Here is a 23,355-nt window from a genome sequence, read left to right on the forward strand (position 1 = left end):
AAAATGGCAAACCAAATAAAATTATTTTGATATGAAATTTTAGTTATATCACTAATATATATATATATATATATATATATATATGACATCCATACGGTTGGATCGTTGAGAAATATTGTTAAAATAATCGATACACAAATTCAGAAATAAATACTAGTTAAATGTACTAGTCAAACTGATATTTGACTTTTAAAATGGCAAACTAAATGAAATTATTTTGATATAAAATTTTAGTTATATCACTAATATATATATATATATATATATATATCTATTGAAATTCATACTCGAAATCGTATAATATAATATAATTATATATAAATTTAATTTTATAACAATAATAAATAACTTATATAAATTTATAATTTATATACACTACACCATAGATGGCCTAACTGAACATTTGAGGTTATTTTGATTGAAGTAACTAAAATACTTTTAAATATAAAATAACATCATGAACAATTTTAAAATTATAAAAATTAGATAAAATAATAAATTATTGTAATAATTAAAATGAGTGTAATTTCAAATTCATATCATAAAATTAAAAAGATTGATGTAACATGGGTCGGGCTACTGAAATAATCGGGTCGAATGGCTAAAATTTGGGTTGGGCTGCCACTATTTTGACTAAGCGGGAGGTGAAAATTTCAGACAATAATAGAGGGGGAAACAATTTGGGGAAATTACTTCATACTCTCCTTCACTCTTTACAATTTGTTCATCTCTGAAATTAGGTAAAAGCAGAAAGCAACTGGTTTAACGAGGAACGAGTTGAGTGTTCGATTCGAGTCACATTAGAGCCACGGATTAGAGCATCAGATTCAAGGGTTTAAAGGGTCGAAGGAAAGTATTTCAATTAGGATTAGAAAAAGATTTGGGTTCAAGCTCTCTTATGGATTCGGAGTTGCTTTCAAGCCACACATTTGAGCAATAGATTCAAAGATTTCAAGGATTTGTATATTGTTTTAAGGTATAACTCTCTTCTTTTATCTATTTAAACTATATCTCTCACTCTCTCTCTATCGACCTATTTCACTATATCTCCCTCTCTCTCAGGCTCTCAATTTTGGGTATTGGAGTTTTGTGCAATCATTGTTTGTCCAGACAGTATTCTTCATCATATATCTGAAGCTAAGTTTGTTTTGCCATACCAGTTTTCTTCTTGCTTTTACTCATAAACACGATGTAGTATTTTAAAGTTCAATAAGTGAATATTTAATATCATATTAATCATCTGTTCACCAAATTTAATTTCTCCTCACTGTACATGTGACAGGTTATGCTACCTCCACAGCTGCATATAAAAGGCTAGAAGACGAAGATGATGCCATTTATGGCATTTCTCTACTTACTGATGTTGCTGAGCAAATGGAGAGGACTGCCTTTAATAAAACTAATGAACCTGGAAAAGGTAAATATCAGGGATTTGTTGGAGATGGGTCCTTTTGTGTTGTTTTTACTCTATTGTGTACTTTTTTGTGTTTTCGAAAACTAAAATGCACTTCAGGGGATAACTGTGTGGACCCTACCGAAAATGTTGTACCTTCATCAGAAACTTCCTTGCAGACTCTTTGTGTTGATAAAAGTGCACAAGTATCATCGAAGCTGAAGCTGCAATTGTTCCCAGTTGATGAAACTAGTCGACGAGCATTAGAAAAGGTAGATGCAAAAGTTCAATTGTTTCAACAGTTTAGATTCTACCTCTTATAGCAGTTCTAATGCTACTTAATTCTACTAAAACATCGACAGTGATCGAGTATACTTCCTTTATCTTTGTATCATTTATGTCCAGGAATATTAGATAAATATAGGTATACTGAATAATTTGCTTATAGGATGTTCACAATCCATACTTAGAGCTCTTTGTCTATGATACTGAATATTAGAAAAATGTGTATCATATCAAGATCTCTTTGTCCATGGCTGCCTCTGTCTTGGTGTGTATCTTTCAGTCACATTTGTCCCTTAAACCTAGCAACTGTTGTTATCAGAATTCATTAACTGGTGAGTATATTCTGATTACTAGTATGCGTTGGTTCAAATTCTTCAAAATTGTTTTGGAAAACCCTCAATGAAAAAGGTTGACATCTTTGAAGCTGACTCTGCATCCTTACCTGATGAATTACTTTATTCTACATGTAGTGGAAGTAGCCTGTGGATTGAGATAATTGTTTTACAACATACACTTTAGGAATAAGGTTAGCTGTCCTCTTTCAGTTTTAATGGTTTAAATAAAATCAATGCATTAGGGCCTAATTTAGCTTGTGCATATAGAGTCTTGCGTATTGCCTCCGTCTTGCGTATAGAGCCGTGCGTATTGCGTACTGATCACTCTGTTTTACAGTAGTAGTTTAGGTGGTTTGTGGCTAGTAGTAGTAGACTTAGTGGGCTGGAGGGGCCCTTCAGGCCGGCTGATTCTTATTTATTAAAGCCTCGGGCCCATTATCATGTGATATGTAATTAGGTTTATTGCAATTAGATCTTTAAGTTTTTGGAAGGATTCGAGACAATGTAATGGTTGTATTTGACCATTAGATCTACTTTATTCTCTTTAACATTAGTACTTATGCATGTTCTGGTTTTTCTTAATATAATGTAGTATTCTCAAGAATCAGATTCACCTCCAAATTGGTTAGTGTGATTGCACATTCTATTATCATCTCGTCCCTTATTATTTTGGTCTTTTTTTTAGTTTAAGTAGCTTTTATTAATGTATGTGATTTACATCAGTAAAATGACTGATCAACTCAAACTGTTTGTAGCTTCTAAATGCTGATTAGGATGTTACGTTGAGCACTCTTTTCTCCTGAGTAGATAAGCTAAAGATTAGATGTATATCTTTATTTTTCTTTTGTTCAAATAGCTGACTAGTTCTGTGACCATAAATCTAAAGCACTGGAGCTTGGTATTGCACGCTAACTTGTTTTTGCTTGTTTTATAACTTATTTTTATCCATTTCAGGTTATGTACAGACCTATTAGGGATTTAAAAGGAATTCCTAGTGCCAAGTCATTAGTAGTGTGCTTGAATGGATACCAGCGCCAAGATCGAGATGACATTATGGTTTGTCGTAAAATTATGTTTTATCTTATTAAAAGTGGGTCTCGTAAAGTAATATCCGACATTTTTTCTATCGTAAGTACAAAACTTACGACATTATTTTTCATCGTATTTTGGTATCTTACGATGATCTATTTCGTCGTAAGTAGATTTATTATTTTATTGATTATGTGGGCCCTACTTCCTAAGTTGCGACGTAATTTTATCTTGTGACGAAAAAATGAACTTACTACTCGACCAAAAATGACGATTTTTTTCCATCGTAAATGGCTCAATTACGACGATTTCAGTTCAAAAAAACTGTCGTAAATGGTCAGATTTGTTGTAGTGCTAGTAGGGATAACAACACTTTTATTATGGTAATAAAGTGTTTTAGTTATTAGTATGATAATAAATTTTTAAAGTTTTGCAGGTCATATATGTTACACCGTCGTATACAAAGTGTTACCATAAATAATCACTGTCATATTAATAGGTGTTGCAGTAGTCGTAAAACTTATTGCTTAAAACCCAAAGTTTTAGGAGAAGTGTTGCATTAGTTGACAATGGAACTGACCCAAATATAAGATACCTAGTTTTACATATAGGCTTTGGGTCAGGTTAGTATTGAATGATCTGACACTTATACATCGGTGTCTTTAGCTATGTTTTGACGAAATCTTAGAATAGTATGCAATTATATATTCGGGTTATATAGGCCATTGATGGGTAAATTAAAATGTGCAACCGTTTCGTTATATTTTGTGAACATACATGTAGTTTAAGTGTTTGCTATCCATGGATATCAACTTCCATATTTCTCATTTTCTCTGTCAATATTCTATATATAGTTACATAGTACTCCCTCCATCCCAAATTAGTTATCCCATTTGATTTTTTCACGTAATTTAAGGTGTCTTAACCGCATATCTTCGTTAATTATATTAAATATACTCTTAAAATATTCCATATTTTCATTGTCATCTCTATCGTCGTCATCATACATCAGAATATCTTTAGATGTAATAGGCATGGATAGTTCAAATGATTATTAATGCCGTACTATGAGAAATACCACTCAGAGCTCAAGAAGAAGTGGCAAGAACTATTACAGAATCATCATATACACATTAAATCCTTCCCCTACCATTAAGGAACACCCTATCTTACTTGAGGCTATTCACCATAGCTCTTTCGACCCATTGATCATGGATGGAAATCCCAATGTTCTAAATAAATGATTAATTCAAAAAATTAATTTGACTGTACTAGCTAAAGAAAACATTGTTCGGAAATAAAACTAATTAAATATTAACCCTAATGTTGATACCTACTGATCCCACTTACTAATCAAAAAATGGAATTTCCACTGTACACTGGCACAGCAACGTCCTTATTAACATATAAAGTTCTTTTGCACATTAAGATTTTATCCAAGATGAAGAAAGCATATGAAGGTGAAGAAAGTGTTTTAACTACTCACTGGGCTTAAGAAAGGGGATGGGCCTGCTACGATGTAGAAGCAAATGGAGTGCATATAACGAAAGACATAACTATGGACTGACGAAATTAATTTTGGATCAATTTTTCGCAATTTAATTTCTTCTATATTTCTGATAAGCTTAGGATCAGTATCTACATATAATTATCTATAGCGAGATAGAGAACACATATATTATTTTGATTTTAGATCCTGTTCTTTGCAGGATAACTGAAAGGTGCGTACATGAGGACCGAGTTCTTTGATGAAGAGAACTAAAAAGGAACGAGTTCAGCATATGCTGTTGAGCTTATACTGTTGCGCATATCCCTCAACCAGTTGTCAGTCCATATACTAAAATGCAATTTTTTTTGGTTTCTGTTGAGAACGGAGGACGAGAAATTATGAAAGTTAAAGTATCAAATAATTAAAGTGTCATATTCTTTTATTTTGGTTGGGAATATGCAAATTTCTTTTCCTTCTATATTGATGTAGACAAGTATGTGTTGTCTATACCCTAAGATGTAAGAGATACGTGATTAACCAACTAATTTTATAAACCAGGAATGCATTTAAACCAAGTGAAGCATATGCTACAGGTACCCCTGTAAAAAAACGGCAATAGATTATTGGCAAAACTTATCAGAAAAAAGTGGTTAGAATTGATGAAGTATAGAATTCCTACCAATTTAGAGAACGGTAGGAAATAGTGCATATATTGAACCCAAATTTTGTACATGTAATCATCAAAATCTATCCCAATTTCCGTAGATTTTAACTCACCAAAAAATGTATTAATTATGTATATATGTATGACCATTCTTTTGAGAAAACTTATAATGATATTAGTGTTTGGCTTGCTGAGCAGACCTAACTTCACATTAGTATGATACTGTCCGCTTTGGGTTGAGCATTCACGGGCTTGGTTTTGGGAACCTTCCAAAAAGCCTCATACTAATGGAGTTATCCGACTGCTTATATTCTAGCAAACTGCCCCTCTCACAAATGATGTGGGACAACTCTTAACAATCTCCCCTTTCACACATCAGACTCGACCCGAATCTGTCACTTGATTGTGTGATCTGCTCCCTTTACACCCATACTGGAATCCTTCTGCCTTTCTGTCTCCCCTGGGCTCATACTGGAAGGTTCACCTGCCTCCCACTTAAACCATGTCTGAGGTTAGCCCATCTGCCTTTTTCCTAGGTACATTCATGGACCGTCTCAACCTGGCTCTGATACCAGAGCAGATATTAGATAAAGTAAAATATATGAAACATAGAGTATTAGCTAGCTTGGTTTACTTCTCAAAGACTGGTGGATTAATTTTTTAAAAGAAACTAATGAAGTACAGGAAAACTAGTACTAATAAGAAACTAACCAAGTGTATGCTAAAAACAAGGAAGACATTCCCATTTAAGCCCCACGACCCTCCTTACAAAACTCAACCTCTAGAGACCTATTCTTGTGCACCTACACGTCAGACGCAGCTGACTTATTCAAAACAAAAACATATGTTTAGATTAATAAAATTCCAACATATTCCCCCTTAATCTAAACGTCTATAAGATTCTTAACCCCTAGTAGTTCACGCATTTTTTCAAACTTGACAACAGACATTGGTTTCGTCAGAACATCCGCTCGCTGCTGGTTTTGTACCAATATGCTTGATGACAATTGATCCATTCTCCACGCAGTCTCTGATAAAATGATAACGCACGTGTATGTGCTTATTACGCCCGTGAAAGACATAATTTTTAGCCAAATCAATGGTTGACTAGTTATCAATATATAACCTGACAAGTCCAACTGGTACATCTAATATATGACTCAATAATTTCTGCAGCCAGATTCCTTGGCATGTTGCAGCCGTAGCTGCCATAAACTCGGCTTCACAGGATGACAAAACTACACACCTTGGTTTTTCTGAAACCTAGGTGATTAGCGATTCATCTAAATAGAAGGCCATGCCTCCTATACTTTTTCTATCATCCAAGCTTCCTGCTAGATCACTGTCTGAATATCCTGATAGCAAATAATTCCGTCACCCTTTTACATAGATCAAGCCATATACCAGCGTAACCTTTATATATCTAAGAATTCTTTTTGCTGCATTCATGTGTAACTCCGTAGGCTTCTCTATATATCTGTTGACCACTCCAACTGCTTAAGCTATTCCCGGTCTTGTGTAAACCAAATATCTCAATTCACCTATCATACTTTTAAATTCTGTGGAATCCACTGGACTGCCCCTTTCATCCTTGTGTAGCTTTAGTTTTGGGTCCATCGGGTACTTGATTGGGTTACAATCAGACATCCCTGCTTTTTCCAAAACTTTCTTTGCATATGACATTTATTTAAGCTCTATGAAGCCTTCTCCCTGCTCGACTTCTAAACCCAGGTAATAAGATAGTTTCCCGAGATCACTCATCTTGAACTCACTACTCATCTGTAGTTTAAAAGTAAAAATACTCTCCAGACTTGTCCCAGTAACAAGTAGATCATCGACATATACTCCAATTAACAAAGACTCATTTCCTTGTCGTCTTATGTACACAGCTTGTTCAAAAGGACACTTTATGAAACCCAATTTCTCCAGGCACTTATTCAACTAAGCGTACCAAGCCCGTGGTGCATGACGCAAACCATACAGGGACTTGACCAATTTATAAACTTTTCCCTCCTGGCCCTCTATTTCATACCCCTCCGGTTGGCTCACATAAAATTCCTCTTGTAATACACCATTTAGAAATGCTGTTTTTACATCTAAATTATGAATTTCCCATTGATTTTTTTTGCTGCTAGAGCCAGTAATAACCGTACCGTCTCCAACCTTGTAACCGGAGCAAAAACCTCTTCGTAATCAATACCGAACCTCTGTACATAGCTCTTTGCCACCAAGCGTGCATTGTGTTTTACTACTTCACCACTAGTGTTTTTCTTTAACTTAAAAACCCACTTCAGATCAATAGGTCATTTTCTCGAGGGAAAATCTGTTAATTCCCACATTCTATTCTTCTCAATCGCCTCGATTTCAGCCTTCATTGCACTCCTCCAGACCTTTTCTTTTACTGCTTGCTTGTATGTGACTGGTTCATCCACCCCCAACAGTAGTAGCTCATCTTTAATTTCTAATCTCTTCGGTATTGTTGTATATGTCACTGAGTCGTCTGGTTCTCACTGGTCCGCTATTCTCACTGGAGTTTTCAGAGTCATTGTTCTGACTTCACTATTGAGTTTTTGAGACACGTGATTGTGATGTCTGTGAGCCACTTGATTGTGGTGTCATCACGTCATTTTTTGCATCTTCACTTCCCTCATATTAAGTAGGGTCTTCGTTTACTTCGACCAGATGCCCAACTACTATAAAACCACCAAATTTATGACATCGTTCTGCTTATTCTTCCTTCCACTTCCAAGTTTTAGCTTTCTCAAAAACGACGTCTCGACTTATATGCAAGCCCCTGTGTTTGGATCATACAATTGATATCCTTTCGTCCCAGGCTCTCTTCCTAAATGTATAACCAGTTTGCTCCGATCGTCTAATTTCTTTACATGGACATTGGGCATCTTCATATGAGCAATACATCCGAAACTTTCAAATAATCAATCTGCGGTTTCTTCTCTGACCACGCTTTATATGGGGTCAATTCCGACAGAGCTCGTGTAGGTAATCTGTTCAACTAATAAACGGCATGTCTAACAGCCTCTCCCCACATATATGCTGGCATTTCTCGCTCTTTCAACAAACTTCGAGCCATTGCATCCACGGTTCTATTTCAACGCTCTACCACACCATTCTGTTGTGGAGAATAGGTAGTTGTATAGTGTCGAGTTATTCCATCCATCTCGTAAAAAGTTGTGAATTCTTTTGAGCAAAACTCACCTCCCCTATCAGTTTTTAATACTTGTATCTCTTCCTTGGATTCTTTCTCAACCAATGCCTTGAATTTTTGAACATATATAGAGTTTCATCCTTAGCATTGATCATGAAAACCCACATCACACGACTGTAATCATCAACCAAATGTAGAAGTATTTGTTTCCAGCCGATGTTGGTGGTGAGATGGGACCACCAATATCCCCATGGATAAGTCCTAGGCTCCTTGTAGTAGCATAATTAGTTTTGGAAGGGAATGGATGTCGTACTTGTTTTTCCAATAGACATCCACTGCACATTTCCTTTGGTTGAACCAAATCCGGAAAACCATATACCATCTTATTCCTGGCCATGAGAAGCATAGCTTTGAAATTTATATGGCCCAGTCGCAGATGCCAAAGCCATGAGTTCTCCTCTTCCTTGGTCAATAAACATACACCTCTCTTTTCTCCCATAACCAGCTTATACAATCTGTTATTAGTTCTTTTTACTTTTACAAACAATTTTTCACTCTTATCATAGATCCACAAGTAATCACCTGATAAGATCACCTTATTACCATACTCTGATAGTTGACCCAAACTAATTATATTGTTACAGAGCGTGGGAATAAAATATACCTCTTGTAAGACTCTTTCTTCACCGTTCTTGCAAGTAAAGTGGAAATACCCTTTTCCTTTGATGTCTATTATGGACCCGTCCCCGAACTTCACCTTGCCTATCACCTTTTCGTCCAAATTCTTGAACTTTGATCATTGTCCGGACATGTGGTTACTGATCCCATTATCTAGGTACCAAACATTTGATTCACCGCCCGTACTGTTTGCATTTGACTTAATCGTTGGGCGCATTCCACCTTCATTTAGCAGCACTATCCCTTTCTTTGCACCTCCGCACTCAAAAATAAGGAGTGCAGTTTCATCGTCGGTTGTCTGGGTTAGATTTATCTCAGAATTTTGCTCCCTCTCTCGTTTTGATTTCCTACATTCTCCTGCGTAATATCCGTAAGCTTGACAATTGAAACATCTCACTTGACTTCTATCACACGGTCTACGTCCATAGTCTCTACCTCGGTTGTCACTGCTACTCCCATAACCTCCTTTGCTCGTCTTTTTCAGCCACTCTTCTCTTGACAACAACAATTTTCCTTCACTGCTTTCACGCTTTACCCATTCTTCCTCTGTTAGTAACAGTTGTTGTCCACCATTGGCTTCTGTCTGTCCCTTCAATCTCTCTTCATGTGCCTTGAGAGATCCAACAATTTTTTCTACAGACATGGTATCCAGGTTTTCAAATTGTTCAATGGCTGAAGCTATTTGCAAGAATCTTGTGGGTACTACTCGAAGTAGTTTCTTGACCACGTATGTCTCCTCAACCATCTCACCCAATGCTCGGATGTTCGTCACCACACCACTTAATCTTGCACAAAAATCATCAAGCTACTCTATTTCTCTCATGGTCATCAATTTAAACTCGGATTTAAGAGTTTGAGCTCTCTCCTTCTTCACTTTATCAAGCCCTAGACACAGAGTTTTGATTGCATCCCATACTTCTCTTACTGTTTTCCTTTCGGCCACAGACAAAAGTACGTCCTCAGGGATTGCTTGATAGATCCCTGCGAGTGCTATTTTATCCGTTCTCTATTCTAAGATCTCCTTGGGATCCTTTGGATCAATTACGTCTCATACACCATGCGCTTGCATAAATACTTTCATCTTTAGGGCCCATGTCGTGTAGTTAGACTTCGTCAGCATTGGGTATGTCAGTCTAATCGTGCTCTCCTTAGTTTTTCTTGGCTCCATGGCTCTCCAATTTGGCATATACTTGAACATTCACCAAGACACCAGAGTTCTGATAAGTGAGATTTTTAAGAGGGAATGAAATTAAGTTGGGCCACAAGTTGATAGGTAACCATGAAACTAATTGTACGTCTATTAAGCGAACATACAAAATGATGTAGTCATGCATGATTAACAACATTAAATTACGGATCGAGGCAAGTATAATGTAGTAGTGATTATCGTCGTGATTTATAACATCGCGTGTTTTTAGTTTCTTTGTCTTAATCTGCCATTTCTTTCCATCTAAACTTTACGTGATTAGTAGCTTAAAGTCTTGTGAAACTAGAGGGTATACATAATATTATAATTCCACAAGAAAACTTTTAAAAAAGAAATCTAAATCTTTTACAAAAATGATACAAAATATTCAATGTAATCATCCATTTAATTTGTAGTCATCTCTTCTATTATCTGGGTATATATACTACTCTCACAAGGCTTGAGATATATACCGCAACATTGTTATTTAAAAATACTTTATAACTATACTTTGTAACTAATCTAGATGAATGGATCCTAAATTATATATAGGCCAAGTGTAAAGTGGCTGACTCTAGTCTAGATGCTATTATCAATTTTTTCGGGTAATATCCACTATCAATTACCACTATAATTTTGTCCAAGAGAGCCGATTTTTGAGTGAGCGTAATTCAAGTCCGGTGGACTATTTTAACTAATCGAGCCTAAATTTCTGTCCGAACTCTAGCCGTTTAATTTCATGAGTCGAGTCGAGCAGGCTCGTTTTAAACGAGCTGGTTTTAACGAGTCGGGCGAGCTGACTCGTTTAATTTTACTATTAATCGAGCCTAAACATCTTCCCGAACTCGTCTCGTCTATTTTCACGAGTCGAGCAAAACCAACACGTTTAATAAAACGAGCCGGAAACTAATACAAATTAAATGAACCAGAATAGTATCACAAACAAAACTAATACGATATTAAAACAGTGAGAATATACAATATTTAATATATATATATAGATATATATATAGTAAATAAAACCGCAAAGAGAGGCGGAGTCATGAAATTTTTATAAATTCTGATATATACAAATATTATAAATTAGATAAAAATTAGTTTGAGCAGCTCTCTCATCAAACACAAAGCTAATAAAAAATATTATAGCTAGTTTACTAATCTGCACTTTGCAACGGCATTATAAACGTACTTTTAAATATAATAAATAAATAAAATTATTTACTTTTCCAGTTTTGTATTGGTCATTATGAATAATAACTTTTGAGAAGAACTATCTGGTTTTATGAACTCTTCTATGATTTTTTTGCTATTGGAACTCTAGATTTCAACTTAATGTCTAAACTACGTTTTGTAGCGGTCATATAAATCTCAGACTGTTAGGAAATGAATAACACACGGAGGGGGAGGGGGTGAATGTGTTTTACTGTTTTTAAGCTTTTCTTGAATCTTTTATGGTTGAACAAAGTAAATTAAATCTTGTAGTAAAAATGTGTTCATGCAGAGATCAAGCTTGCAGAAAATAAAAGAACACAAATCTTCAAAACTCACTTAATTTTATATTAAAATTATGAATGTTTTTCTACAAAATTTATAGGCTCTTTGTTGATAAAGAGCTTAGCTTCTACTTGAGAGAGTTACAAGATTTTCTTTCTAAATTGTTACTTCTGACTAAAGGACCAGTGATAACTTTATAATCCAGTTAACTGCTGGTTTACACAGTGTACAATAAGACATGCTATTAGATTTTGTAAACAGTCACTTGTCATTTCCATTTATATAAAAGTATATCTTCTATTTCTGGCTTAGCATATCTTTAGCATCATGTGATTATCTTGTTCTTCCTTCGTCAGTTATCTTCACCATTAATCTTGTACATCCTTCAAGCTGCTTTTTGTAGACTTGTCAATCCAGCTGTTTGGATTGTTTGTTGATTGTTGATCTTGGATATTGAACTGATTTAGCAATTTTGTACATTGAGATTTTACCTCGAGATCTCCATTTGGTCTATAGAGAAATTGACATCTCGATAAATATATTGGCTTATCGAGATCTCTAATACTCCATAGCAAATTTTACTTGTAGAGGTCTCTGAGTTCTCTATAAAAGAATTTGGCTTGTAGAGATCTCTAGTCTTTATATCTTCACTTTGACTTATCGATAACTCTGAGTTCTCTAATGGCTAATTGACTTATCAATAACCTAGAGTTCTCTAGTCAAATATGACTTGTCGACAACTCAGAGATCTCTAGTGAATTTTGGCTTATCGATAACTCAGAGTTCTCTAATGAATTTTGGCTTATCGATAACTCAGAGTTCTCTAATGAATGTTGACTTGTCGATAACTCTGAGTTCTCTAGTGAAGAAATGACTTATCGATATCTCCAACCTCCATGTCTTCAATTTGGCTTGTAGATATCTCTGTGAGTTCTCTAGTGCCTTTATTGACTTCCCGATAAGTCATTTGGAGTTCTCGAATGACTTCTGTATAACACTAAATATGTGACTTGTAGAGATCTTGACTTAGAATATTTTTCCTAAAACATATTTATTCAACTCCAAGCTTCTTCATAATTCTTCCGAGGCATGATCTTCTTGATCTTCTTCCAAATAGAATTCTTAGGCTTGACACTGTTTATAGAAAAAGACTCCAGTACAACTTACTTAGGGTTGACAAATTGTCTTAGTATTGTTAAGGTACAGACATTTCTTGCACAACAATCTCCCCCAATTTGTGAGAAGATTTCTTAACACAAATTCAAGCCTGTTAACAAGACTAACCCCAAGTTTAAAATGATGGAATATAAAATTAATACATAAAGCTTGATAGAATTACAACTTTTGTACAACATAAGATTTACAAGATTCAATGGTTACAAGTATCAGGTAAAGACAGTTTTTGTATCTGCTTCTTCCCTAAGAATATCCTTCAAGTGATCTAGAATTTCAAGTTCTTCTATGATAGGTGTTCCACTTAGAGCTTATACAAGTTTTTATCTTGCTACCTTGGGGTAACCACTGTCTAGCAAATCTATTCTAAACCTTGAGAATCCACCAGCTTTAATGTTTAGAAATTTCCCATCTTTAGAGATTCTGCTCATTCCTTTAACCTTTAGCTCTTCTGATCTTTTTATATACATCTCTATTTCTTCATCATACTTCCTCCTCCTTTCTTCAGCTTCAGCCTCATTTCTTTTCTTTGTTTCCTCCCTTTCAATCAACCATTTAGCTAGAACTGATCTCCATGCCCTTGTAGCAGTATCCTTGTCCTTTAGCAAACTTATCACTCTTTTAATTTATGTTGGTGACAGAGAATCTATTAAGTCATTGCCAAGAAAATGAAGTACCCATCTTCAAAATAAATTTTAAATTCTCTCATGGAAATAACCCAGACTTTAACTATTTCTTCAGCTAGATGTTGGAAATAATCTTCATCTGAGGTGCACCAATTTAGAGGTAGAATGTTAGACTCCTTAAAATAGATCCAGATGGACCTTTCAGTGACGTCTTCTTTCTTTGTAGGCTTAAATTTCTTAGGCTTTCTCCCAATAGATTTGTGCTTGATTTTTAGTGAGGGTTTGGCTAAAGGTAGGGTTGTCATTTTATTGAGATTTGTCTGGCTTGTACTGATTGGAATTTTTAGGAAAGAGTTGGTTGTTTTTTGGATTTGAGGTTTAAGGTGGTTTGATGTTTGAGATAGTTGATGTTGTAGGTTGAGCTGAGGATTGTGCTAGTTATGTTTGGATTTTTAAGGATTGGTGTGCATCTGAGCCATCATGAAGCTTCTTGCTCCTCCTCTCACTTTTTCTCTTCTTTTCTTTATCTTTCTTATCATCCTCCTTCTTCTTCTTCTCTCCACCCTTACTGCTAGATGGCTTACTGGATTGACATGGATTTGATCTAGAAGGATTTTGATCATCTTTCTTCTGCTCATCATCATCCAAATCATCCTTGTTGATTTGTGTCTTGGGCAAGTTAGCTTCTACAGTATCCAGATATCTCATCAGTAGCTTTATCATTTCCATATCATCATTGTTCTTGTTTTTCTTGGTTTTTAAGCTATTTTCTAGGACCATGATAAGCTTCTTGTTGCTCATGACACACTATTTGGGGATCTGAAAATCATTAAATTATTTGTTGTTTGGACAGATGTATGTTATACCCTTACTTGGCTGTAGATATGCTTTAGGAAAAGCAGCCACTTGAGCATTTCTCAATTCAGTTAATAGCAAGGTATCTTCATGAGTTATAACTTTGACTTTGTTGATGAAGATATCCAACTCAGATGCCCTCCTTGAGACAAGGTAATTGAGGGACACCTGCATACATCTGTCTGTCCCTGGGTCATTTGCATTGATCACTATCTTCTTTTGCAGAAAATTATCCTGATTGACCATGATCACTCTTATGAAATTAATTATCTTGTCCAGGGCCTTTTTGTATGTGAAGTGATTGTTGTTGAGAGAAGCTTTTAAGGCTTTGAGTAGTTCATCAAACTCTCTGCTCAAACTAGGTCCTTTAACAGCCCTAATAAGTCTCTCCATGTCAAGATCAACTTCTTTAGATAATTCCTTTTCAGCACCCTGGACTTGTTGTTGAGATGATCTTAATTGTGCCAATCTAGCCTCTATCCCCTCTTAGTCTTGTTGGAAAGCATGAGGAGGGGGGTAGGGATTTCAGGCCTTACCTGTTCAGGTAGAGAAGGTAGTGGTATGTTGAGTTTACCCATGATGGCTCCCAAAACTATAGAATTCTGCATTTGAAGATGCTTATGGGAGTCCACCAGGGTCTGGATATCTTTTTTTGGCTCCTGACAAGAGATGTCAAGGCCTGAACTTGTGCAGTGAGAGAAGAGTTGAAGTCTTGCAATACTGAGACTTGGCCTTGTAGAGATTGAATCTATAAATTTGTTGAAGTAGATGCAGGTTGATGAGAGCTTAATGTAAAGATAGAAGTAGATGATCCAAATGTAGCTTGCACAAACTTCTGAATCTCATCCATGACCAAGGGAGAAAGAGTGTATCTTGAATTGTGCATCTGATCCAACTTCAACCTTGTGTCATTAGATTTAGTGATATGATTTTGAACTTGATTGTGCAAGGCTACAAAAGAATCCTTGAGTTGAGTTATGTTTTTATCAATCCCACTGAGATCAAACTTAGACATTTGTTCTGAGAAGGTTTTGAATTAATTTTTGATCTCAGTTTGAGAGGGAATGACTTCATCCATCTTTTCCCTTACCATCTTCCTGATTCTATCTTCATGACCAGTCAATTTGATTTCAAGAGTCTTACCAAACAGATGAAATGCTTTGAGCTGAGCCTTGTATACATCTGTAATGGCATCATAGACAACTTGTGGACTCAAGTCTTTTGCATTGCTGCCCAGAATAGTAATGTATTCTTCTCTGAATCTGGCCAAAACTTGATCCATTTCTAAGGCAAAGTCATCAGACAACCATGCATCCACATTCCCATCTTGCTCAGTATCATTGACAATCTTCTCCTTTTGCTCCTCAACCTCTTCATTGTAAGTAAGCATGATAACTTAATAGTCGTGGTTGCTCATATTTGTAGTCAAAAGATGCTGTGAGATGTTGGCTAGTCCAGAAATCTGCTCCACTAGTAGATCATCTATAGAAGCTGGTTGAGAGCCAGATTTTTGCAGCCACTGAGATCGAAAGTATGGTTGTTGAGGTTGGGAAGTTGAAGGTTATGAGGTTGATGGTTCAGAAACACCTGTGACTGAAGTTACAGTTTTACTCACAGATTTATCTGTCGTTATGGCTAGTTGTTATTCCTCACTAGGTGTGGGAACCTCCAATTGAATTGGAGGGGATTTGACTGGGTTACTACCATGTGCACCATTCTAAAACCCTTGTGTGTCTTGTAATACACTGGCACTTGAATATGCTATATTTGCCTCCCCTATGACATTATCATTGACAATTGTACTCTTAGCATCAACTGTCAAGGCAATTTCTTCTAGGGTTTTGAGGGGAGTTGTCCATACATAAGGAACCTCTAATTGAATTAAAGAGGATTTAGTTAGCTCCCCCTCAGGAGTACTACCCTCAAACCTTACAGTCTGTGAAGACTGATTGGCACATGAAGGTGCATTTTGAGTTTCCATGGGGTCTTCAGTGAAAAGTTAAAACTGATGAATTCCCCATGTTTGTGATGGTGTCATCAAGGTCTACCCCAGCTAGTAGCCTCTCACCATCTAAATGAGGTGTCTGGGTGGTGAGCAAGGTTTCTAGAATCAAGTCACTTGATTTTTGTTGCACTTGAGAAGTGGATTCAAGTGCAATCGGAAGAGAAGAAATTTTAGATATAAGAGATGTTTGCTCAGTTGTGAGTGTAGGAAGCTCCCCCTGAATAGATGAGGGAGCTTCTAGAGATGTGTCCTCACAGTGTGTGCCTTCCTTATTTCTCCTACCATACACTTGAATTGCTTCTTGTGCAGGCTGTGCAGACTCACTATTGGTTTCTTTTACAACTGCATCTTGTTGGGAGGATGCAGAGGTGGTTAGAGTGGTCAACTCAGTTTGCTTACTCCTTTTGGATCTTTTGACCAGAGGTGACTCTTTTTCAGCTATATCCTCATCACTCTCAGTTACAATAGTTGAGGTTGCCCCCTTCCTTTTCTTTTTACTCACCTCATTTTGAGAAGATGAGGTGGTTGGTTGCCTAGCTTCTAAAGGTTTTGAAAGAATGGTTGCAGCTTGGGAAGATCCCTGTTGGTGTTCCTGTGCTTGTACTTCCATAGGTTCGGGGATCATAGCTGTGCTAGATTGTATGTTAGATCTCATGTCAGGCATAGGATAAGTGTAAGTCCTAAACCTCTCCAACATAAATGGAGTGATTTTTAGACCTACATTTACTTTATTCTTTGTAGTAAGTGAGCCAAATATTATTTTGAACACTTGCTTACAATTGCCTATTTTAGTTCTATCTATACCATTCAATAGGTGTATGTGTGCTACTTTATTATTTAAAGTGTACATAATAAATCTAAGGAAGAAAATTTCCTTACCTCTAGCTGACAGGGACATAGTTAGCCTGGTTGCAAGTTCTTCTAGGATCAACAGACCAACATTCAAGTGTCTGTTGTGGGCAATTGAATACACCAACTTTTGCACCACACTTGAAATGTTGTCATATCATGTCTTCCTGCATGTAAAGGCTCTCACCACTGAGTCAAAAATGAATGACCACTCCTTCCTTAGATTAGTTCTGTTCAGGCTTGATAAGTTGATTCTTCCACCATAGTTGATGAAGTCCAGAAACTCAATCAGCTCGTCAGGAGTTGGCACCTCCACCAGATTTGTAGTGGCAATCCCAAAGCTAGGTTCACATCCTGCCCATTAAACTAAGTTTGTTGTCCTCCAACTAAGCAAGTCACGACCATGGATACAGAATTATCATTCATTACAGTCCTCACCACAGCTGTAGTCCAAAACGCATGCAACACATCCAGGTACAACACTGGATAAACAGTCAAGGCTCCTGCAATGTAAGATTCAGACAGAAATTTCACAAACCCCTTGAAACTATCAAGGTCTTGGTTAGCATCAGTAAAAGCCAAATAGTTTGTTCCTTTCTCTGGGATGGTTGCTCTAACAGTGTTTTGTACCATTATAGTTTAGTGAGTGAGAATGGGTAAGAAGAATTTTTGAGAAAGGAGTAAAACTGAGAGAGAAATCGCTGTTTGCTTGAAAGGCTAGGTCACTTGAGATCTCCAAAATTGTAAGTATGTATGTGTATCGAGAAGTCTGGGTATTTATAGTAAAAGTGAATGACTTGTCGAGAACTCAAAACTAGACGTTTGAAATTTGTTTATCGAGAAGTCATTTTAAGAAATGAAGTACATATCGAGAAGTCATTTTAAATTACTCTTATAGAGAACTGAAAATTGACTTATCGAGATGTCAAATAAATACCCAGTTTGTCCAAAAATGGACTGAATTAATTCCAACTTTTATTTGAAGAAATTCAAAATAAAATTAGAATAAATTTTTCAAAAGTATTTTTACCCAAAATAATTTATTAAATTAAATTATTTCAGTTCTAAGTTATTGATAAGTCAAAAATTGTACCTGTAGAGAACTCTGTGAATTAACACTACTAGAGAACTCTACAAGGGACTTATCGATAAGTCATAATTAAGCTTATCGAGAAGTCACTCGAGAAGTCAATAAATTGACTTGTCGAGAACTCACTCGAGAAGTCTTAAAATGACTTGTCGATAAGTCATTTAGACTTATCGAGAACTCAGTTCTCTATATACTTTTGACCAATATAATCCTGCCTTGTGTTAATTTTGCATATTAAGAATGTAAATTAACAACTAAACCGTTTACTTAGAATTAGAAAAGTTCCAAGTTAAATTTTGAATTCTGAAAAATAAATATGCAGAGATTTCTTAAATATTTATAATTCATATTTTAGTTAATTTTCAATTTAAATCAAATAAAGATTGATTTATTAGAAATTAATCTGCTGCAAAACATTAGCTGAGTTCTTGCCTTAGGATGAAGAATTAAGCATTCTAATTTCACCTACAAGTCTAGTGAAAGTTGCTTCATCCAAAGGTTTAGTAAAAATGTCAGCTAATTGTTTTTCTATTGGAACAAAAATGAGCTCAATGGTACCATTTGTAGCATGTTCTCTAATAAAATGCTACCTTACATCAATGTACTTTGTTCTAAGGTGATTAACTGGATTAGTTACTATATATATAGCACTAGTATTGTCACACATGATAGAAATTTTGTGTAACACTATGCCATAATCCATGAGCTGATTTCTAATCCAAAGCACTTGAGCCACAACTTCCTGCAGCTATGTATTCAGCCTCAACTGTAGAAGTTGATATAGATTGTTGTTTCTTGCTATACCAGGATACAAGTCTTTGACCAATAAATTTAAAGCTTCCACTAGTACTCTTCCTATCAACCCTGCATCCAGCAAAATCTGCATCTGTGTAACCAACAGCTTAAAAATCAGTTCCCTTAGGACACCATAATCCCAAGTTTGGAGTCCCCTTCAAATATCTGAAAATCCTTTTCATAGCCATCAAATGTGATTCTTTTGGATTGGCTTGAAATCTTGCACACAAACATGTAGCAAACATGATGTATGGTCTACTAGCAGTTAAGTAAATCAGTGAACCAATCATTCCTCTATAGCTTGAAATATCTACACTCTTGCCTTTTTTTATCTTCATCCAACTTTATTGCAGTAGACATAGGTGTAGATTCAAGTGAGCAATCAACCATACCAAACTTTTTCAATAAATCTTTGACATACTTAGTTTGGCTGATGAAGATATCATCACTTCTTTGACTGACTTGAAGTCCAAGAAAGTAACTCAGTTTTCCCATCATACTCATTTCGTATTCACTTTGCATAAGCTTAGAGAATCTTTGGCAAAGCTTCTCATTTGTAGAATCAAAGATGATATCATCCACATAGATCTGAACTAGGATCATATCCTCACCATATTTCTTGTAGAAGAGAGTCTTGTCTATGGTACCTCTAGTAAAACCATGCTTCAGTAGGAATTCTGACAGTGTGTCATACCAAGCTCTAGGTGCCTGTTTTAGTCCATATAAAGCCTTCAGTAACTTGTACACAAAATTTGGAAATTATGGATCTTCAAAGCCAGGTGGCTGTTGCACATAAACTTATTCTTCTAGCTCACCATTCAGAAAGGCACTCTTGACATCCATTTGATACACTTTGAAATTTGAGTGTGCATCAAATACTAGAAAAATCCTTATTACTTCAATTCTTGTAACTGGAGCAAAAGTTTCATCATAATCAATTCCTTCTTCTTGTGAGTAGCCTTTCGCAACCAACCTTGCTTTGTTTCTGGTGACTATACTATTTTCATCCATCTTATTTCTGAACACCCATTTTGTTCCAATAATGCTTCTATTCTTTGGTGCAGGAACCAATTCACAAACTTTGTTTCTTTCAAACTAATTCAGCTCTTCCTGCATGGAAGATATCCAATCAGGATCCAGTAGAGCTTCATCAATTTTCTTAGGCTCTACTTGAGACTGAAAACATGATTATAGGCACTCATTAGTAGTTGCACTTCTAGTCCTCACACCAGCAGTAGGATCACCAATAATTGCTTCTCTAGTGTGACTTCTATCCCACTTCCTTGTATGAGTTTATTGACTTGTGCCTTCATCATTTTCTTCATTGTTGGTATGACTGCTAGATCCTTCTTCTCTTTCTCCCCTTGAGTTTGTGCTATCAAATTTAGGTGTTTGAGATGAGCTTCCACTTCCATGATTTTACTGTTGAGTAGTCTCTTCATTTATCATTTGTTGTGCATCAACTTCATCTTCCCCATCAGAATCACTATTAATGTTGAGGCATTCCAAGCCTGGACACATGTCATCATCAAAAGTCATATATGTGATTTCCATAATCGTCTTTTGATCAATCACATAAACTTTGTAGGTTGTTCTTTCCAATGAATATCCCAGAAAAATTGCTTCAAAGGCTTTTGAGTCAAATTTTCCTACATATTCAAAGTTGTTTTTCAAAATATAACATTTGCTTCCAAACACATGAAGATGCTTTACAGTAGGCTTTCTTTTAGACATAATTAAGTAAGGTGATTTGCCATATGCCTTGTTGATGAGATATCTGTTCTGAGTGTAGCATGCAATGTTAACAGCTTTGTTAGATATATTTGATAATGTCATGACTAATGTGATTTATATTTAGTTTACACATCTTACTTAAACAGGACAAATCAGTACTTAACTGAAATCAGCACTTATACTGAAGTCAGAACTTAAGTCATCAGTACTTAAGGTTCAGAAGATATTTATCTGAAGATAATATCAGGACTTAAAGGAAACGTTCAGATAAGCAAGGCAGCTGATTCACCGGAAGAGAAGATCGAGACAAACATAAGAAGAGATATGCATGAAGAAGGAATTCTATGAAGAATAGAATACTTGGAAGAAAAGATATCTGATTGATATATTTTAGGAAGCAGAATTATATTCCATATCAATTAGCGATTATCTTGTAACTGTGTAGTATATAAACACATTCATAGGGTTTACACTATAAGTGTTATTATATCGAGAAGATTATTTATTGAAACCCTAGCAGCTCTCGTGATATTTGTTCATCACTGAGAGATGACAGTTCCATACTGTAACAGAGTTTATTATTTTGAATAAAGTTTGTTTTCTGTTACTTGAGTTATTAAAGTTCGATTTGATTGTGCTATACACTTTATTCACCCCCTCTACAGTGTGTGTGACCTAACAAGTGGTATCAGAGCCTATCTGTTAACACACAAACAATTTAAGATCCAAAAACAATCATGTCTGAAGTAGAAACTCCAACTAAGCCCACCAAAACTGAAGAACCTCTAAAGACACAAATTCAAAGCCGATATGAGACTATTAGAGTTCCCATATTGAGACCATCTGAATATTCCATATGGAAGGTGAGGATAACAATGTTTCTGTTGGATTTTAGTCACAGCGGAGGCATGGTAAAACACTTTTACACATATAAAATCCAAATAAAAGTATATAAATCATGATTAAAACATATGAATCGATTACTAACCTTTAATAACGATCCAAAAGCAACGATCGGAGATCCTTAGCAGCTACTCCTCAAACGTGAACCACTCCACCGGTATCCACCAAGAAAACGATGCTAAGGAGGAGAAGGAGGAGGTGGAGAGAATTAGGTTTTCTGAAAAATTTGGGTTCGGGTTAGTATCAAAAATAGGGTTTATAATAGTATATTTATAGGCAAAATTTTCAGCTGAAATTTTCCCATAAAATATTATTATTATTAACCCATTTATTATTCTCATTAATAATTAAAACACCTTTTAATTATTAATCCTTTTTCTAAACAGGTTAGAAATAATTCTCTCTCTTGATTTAATTTCCAAAAATTAAATTCTTAATTAATAATATTAAGAACTTTTTTTAATTAATTTATAATCAATTAAATCTCATTTAATCAATTATTAAATTTGCCAATTAATTATTTATTTCATAAATAAATAATTATCAGCCATTATTAATTAATTCCTCCACCATTAAATCATTCTCTTTTTATGGTCTAACCCTGTAGGTTCAATATTAAGCCGGTAGTAGAAATAAATAATAATAAAACTATTTTATCATTATTTATATAAATTCTCTAATTTATTAAATATGATTAATTAATTAATCATATTTATTCTACATCGTGAGGTATACTTCTCAGCATATCGCGACTATCCGGATAATACGAATTCACTGCTTAGAATACCAAGAACCTATTCATTGAATAGTTATCATACAATAAACTCCTTCTACCCTACAATGTCCTGATTAAATACAAGGCATAGATCTCGTGTCAAGCCTATCTAATTTAATCACTTGCTTACCATTTACTATGCTTAGTTCTATGCAAATTAGAAACTCCTTTCTAATTTCATTCACTCTGGCCAGAGATTCCTGAACTAGAATAAGTGGATCAGCCTTGAACATTCGCTTCCTTGACTGGAAGGGGTAGATCCTTTATTGATCATACACAATCTTCGTGTATAAATTCCTATACCCAGTAGAGCCCTAATAATTGTCCCTGGAGACTAAGAACTAAACCAAAGCATAGTTCAGTGTACACAAGATGACTATGATGACCTCAAGTCTAAGGATACTTGTACAACTATCACTATGTGAACAACTGCTGACACGTGAGTGAACTCCATCAGTTGTTCAGCTGTGCGAGTCATGTTCAGTGAACTTATTCTATAATAAGCACCTACATACTAGCTATAATGTCACCACACTAATATCTATGAGAACAGACATCCTTCAAAATGAAGCAATCATAGTATGTACCGATCTTTACGGATTATTAATTACCAGTTAGTAATCCTATGACCAGGAACTATTTAAGTTTAGAGTTATCATCTTTTAGGTCTCACTATTATGATCTCATCATAATCCATAAAAGCTTTACTCTAAACTATGGTATATCTTATTTAAACACTTAAATAGATAGAGCCCGTAATAAAAACAAAACAAATATTTTATTAATATCAATGAAATCAAAACATATTACATAAAAAGTTATTCCTAAATC

General features: G+C 35.3%; 1 protein-coding gene across 3 annotated transcripts; it reads left to right on the forward strand.

Moving 5' to 3' along the window:
* Positions 1-645: 645 nt before the first annotated feature.
* LOC141698603 (uncharacterized) lies at positions 646-5,106 on the forward strand. Of its 3 annotated transcripts, none has more exons than XM_074503369.1 (5): positions 646-976; positions 1,063-1,417; positions 1,514-1,665; positions 2,968-3,069; positions 4,736-5,106. In XM_074503369.1, the coding sequence occupies exons 2-5, from the start codon at positions 1,375-1,377 to the stop codon at positions 4,754-4,756; spliced, it is 318 nt and encodes a 105-aa protein (XP_074359470.1). In that variant the 5' UTR covers positions 646-976; positions 1,063-1,374; the 3' UTR covers positions 4,757-5,106. The 3 variants fall into 3 exon arrangements, with proteins under 3 accessions (XP_074359470.1, XP_074359472.1, XP_074359471.1); XM_074503371.1 differs by having other exon boundaries at positions 649-976; positions 4,752-5,106; XM_074503370.1 differs by having other exon boundaries at positions 654-976; positions 1,573-1,665.
* The last annotated feature ends 18,249 nt before the right edge of the window (positions 5,107-23,355 follow it).

Source organism: Apium graveolens, chromosome 11 (genome assembly GCF_009905375.1).
Source record: "Apium graveolens cultivar Ventura chromosome 11, ASM990537v1, whole genome shotgun sequence".
Taxonomy (NCBI): Eukaryota; Viridiplantae; Streptophyta; class Magnoliopsida; order Apiales; family Apiaceae; genus Apium; species Apium graveolens.